Source organism: Ictalurus furcatus, chromosome 13, assembly GCF_023375685.1.
Source record: "Ictalurus furcatus strain D&B chromosome 13, Billie_1.0, whole genome shotgun sequence".
In the NCBI taxonomy this organism is placed as follows: domain Eukaryota; kingdom Metazoa; phylum Chordata; class Actinopteri; order Siluriformes; family Ictaluridae; genus Ictalurus; species Ictalurus furcatus.
Window position 1 is genome coordinate 27092415 of NC_071267.1, and position 3924 is coordinate 27096338.

At 41.5% G+C, this 3924-nt stretch overlaps 1 protein-coding gene across 1 annotated transcript in view; it reads right to left on the reverse strand.

Annotated features, from left to right (window-relative positions):
• Positions 1-846: 846 nt before the first annotated feature.
• LOC128616802 (transmembrane protein 150A-like) overlaps positions 847-3924 on the reverse strand; it is a 15671-nt gene continuing 12593 nt past the window's right edge. Inside the window, exons 6-7 of the mRNA XM_053639609.1 lie at positions 3170-3347; positions 847-1599 (exon numbers count right to left, since the gene is read on the reverse strand). Of these exons, the coding sequence (XP_053495584.1) occupies positions 1394-1599; positions 3170-3347 (384 nt within the window). The 3' untranslated portion in view covers positions 847-1393. The remainder of the gene's footprint in view (positions 1600-3169; positions 3348-3924) is intronic.

The window sequence follows — 3924 nt, forward strand, 5'->3', positions numbered from 1 at the left end:
AGGAACTCTATGAACCCTGATGTGTAGGCGTGTCGGTAGCAAAAAAAGAAGGCACGGCAGCCGCCAATATACAGTAAATGTGACGTCTACAGAAGGTGGAGAGATTTAAGCAATAGTTTTGAATTGCTCTCTCTTTCTGTCGAGCCACATATGATTTTATAGAGATGCCTGTGATCCTGACCCTTTCTGCTCTCTGGACCTGCCTGATCCGTTTCGATGCCCTACCTCTGGCTTTAGCTCTCATTAACTGGAGGCTACAGCCTGGAGATCGCTGAGGACGGTACCGCTTGAAATATCATGGAAATGGTTTTGGACCTCAATTCCACATGGACGTTCTCGCTGTGGTTGCTGGGACTATGGTTGCCTTAGCGATGGCCTTGGGAGTGCAATTACCACATACAGGTTTACACTCAGGTCTCCTTTAGTGAACAGTGGACTAGTTCAACAAACAGACTTCATATTAAACCATAATGAACTTTCTTTTACTTTCACACTATCCGGTGTTCCCCAGATGAGGACGGGTTCCCTTCTGAGTCCGGTTCCTCTCAAGGTTTCTTCCTCATATCATCTCAGGGAGTTTTTCCTCACCACCGTCACCACCGTCTCCCTCAATAGGGATACATTCACACACTTAAAATCTCCATCCTGTGTTTATATGTTTCTGTAAAGCTGCTCTGAGACAACGTCCGTTGTTAAAAGCGCTACACAAATAAAATTGCATTGAAGTGAATGTTAACTATTCAAAGTAAAGCTAAATAAATATCTTGTCATTGATGATACAAAAAAAGTTCTCTCACGGCGTCCATTTTCCCATCTAAAACCACTTGAATACACGCCATGTCGTAATCACCACCTGTGAACACGTATGCACGAATTTCTGAGGAGAACTTGAAGGCAGCATGTGTACCGTTAGGTTTGTTAAACCAGCTCCTTAGTCAACATCTTTACAGACACTGGGGTAAGGTTAGAAAGTAAATACAAATATTTCCAGGTGAAATATATATTTAGTTACATAAAGATGTACAGTACGCTACAGGCAGGAAGAACTTCAGACGGGTTTTCCCGGAACACCAGATTACACATTTATCGTCCACACTGGATATTACACAAAACAGTTGCGTAAAGAATGTGATACATAACATCCTATATCAAAACTCAAGAATTCAGTACTTTCATGCAGATAAATGCTGTACTTTATCATCGACCCAAGACTTGAGTTCTCCAGGTCTACCAGGGAATAAACTGCACCATCACGCCAGTCCAGTCCAAGAAGAGTTTAACAGAAACGCAGCTGATCATCTACACAGTTTATTCATCAACCTTCAGCTCTCGCTGGTGTCTCCTGTTGGACAAATCGATCTAATCCGAGTCGGAAACTCGGATTAGGCGGCGATTAAGCCCTCTCTTGTTTACACTCGTTCTGAGAAAGATCTTGTTGCTGTCCTCTCTGGATCAGAACCACCAAAGTGTGTGAAGACACCAAGCGAAACTCGACGAAAAACGTGCCATAGAAAAGCAACACGGCGATGACGAAGATCCACTCGCACACAGCGGCGGAGTGCTGCAGGGTAAAACTGTCCTGCGGGAAGAACACGCCACCTGGAGTACAGGAGGTTAAGGATCATCCATCAGCTCCATATAGTGAACATCAGAGCTTTAACTGGAACAGGAATGTCATAGAAAACAGAGAGGTATGATACAAATAATTCTGATTACACTGAATAACATATTGACTTTATACATAACAAGGCATGGGGCATTTTATAATCGGCAAAAAATTTAATTACCCCCTTATCCAAGCAGATAAACATTAAAGCTATCCACTTTTTATTGGGAAAACAGACAAACAATAATGAATCAACACCTTCGGACCAATCAGAATCCAGAATTCAGCAGCAACGTGGTGTAAAATGAAATGTAGCTCTTTAAATGCCTCGCATTTGGAACGTGGTGATATCGTCTTAAAAATCACTGTACATAGATCATTGCATTATATTACAACCTCGGTTCCAAAAAATTCGGGACGCTGTGTGAAATGGAAATAAAAACAGAGCGCAATGATTTGTACATCTTGTAAAACCCAGACGTTATTCACAATAGAACATAGACAACACATCGAATGTTTAAAGTGAGGAAATGTACCGTCTTATGAAATAAAATAAGGTAATTTCGAATTTCATGGGCGCAACACATTTCAAAAAAGTTGGGACGGGGGACAACAAAAGGCCGGAAAAGTGAGTGTTGGTAAAAAGATACAGCTGGAGGAACATTTTGCACCTAATTAGGTTAATTGGGAACAGGTGAGTAAGATGATTGGGTATAAAAAGAGGATCTTAGTGAGGCGGAGTCTCTCAGAAGTAAAGATGGGATTGTTTTCTAATTCAGTCTGTACGGCTTTTTGCTGAGTTTTTGTGTGTGTGTGTGTGTGTGTGTGTGTGTGTGTGTGTGTGTGTGTGATTGCTGCTTCCAAAAACGTTTGATTTTGCTGTGTCAAAGTTTTTTGTATTTTTATTAGTAGTGGAAAACTACTCGAATTGGCGAAATCGCAATCGCACGGAATCGCATCTTTCGCAGTGATGTTTGTTGGATAAATGAGACATTTTAGCTGTACTCATGTTCGATGCACGTGAGTCGAAGAGGGTTAGGGTTAGGGTTCATGTGATGAAGTCACATGACACGTCTCGGCCTTTTGCTTTGCTTGATTTTGCGATAGTTTCTGCGATGTTCTTAGTTAATAACTAAGAAAATGCCCAAAACATCCTTTAGTGTCTGGTTCAAGTTGTTTTAATCCACATTATATCTTTTATTAATGAATAAAACAATGAGTGTCCATAATGACTTTGGAAAGGTAAGCTGAGCTGCTCAAAAATGCTCAAGTAGAGCTTCTTAGATATTTATTCAGTGCTTATGAGAGTTAAAAAGTTTCTTTTAAAAAGGTCAATTTGCTTTATTTACTTTATAAAGCATCCCACAACAGTTTATGAATACTAATATAAGCATACGCTCATGAATATGTTACTTATACATATGATATTGTTACTGTAAAGAGATAGAAAAAAAAACACTGAGATGGGTTTCCAGCCAGCAGAGGGAGCTAGAAAACATAAAAGTGCTTCAATGCTACTGTAGATACACACACACACACACACACACACATAGTAAAGGATACAAAGAAGGAGTGTGATCAGGGCGAGCAGGGTGAGCGTCAGGCGGAGGTGGGCGGTTCGGCAGTGTGTGTGTGTTTTTGCCAGACGGTAAGTCAGTATCGTCTGTACACACACGAACAGCAGACTGGTTGGGAAGGCCAAAATCGCTCCCACATAGTGCAGCACCTTGGCAAAGTCCACCTGCAACACACACACACACAGACACACACACACACACACACACACACACACACACAAGAAACCTTTCCATAAACACAAATGTACATCTACTTGCATTTTATTAAACAAAAGACCGTATTAACACAATCTAGGGTCAAAAAGAAACTTCCAACTTCCAGAAGAATCCGCTTCAATCTCTGGGAGGCGGGGCCTACGAGGGGGCGGAGTCGTATCAAACTGCACCGTGGGGGAAAAAAAGTGATTCTCCAAGATGGCCGCCCCTTTAACATTGTACTGTTCAGTTCTGCGGTGAAGTTTAGTTGATGTGCAAAGAAGGTAGGAAGTCCGACTTGGTCCTAAACCACATCTGCACAACATTAAACACTGAACAGCTGGACGTGGCTTGAGGCTGAAATTTCCAGAAAGTTTCAGTGCAAGACTAAAGTAGCAAACGACAGAAAGCAGAGACATGCTGTGTTTCACTGCGTCTCATAAATGAGTGAAATGATTTCACTGTCCGAAATCTGACCCGCAAACCAGTTCACTGTGGCTTTATTTTATAATAATTTCATGAGGACTTGTTAACGTCTGGTGCGTG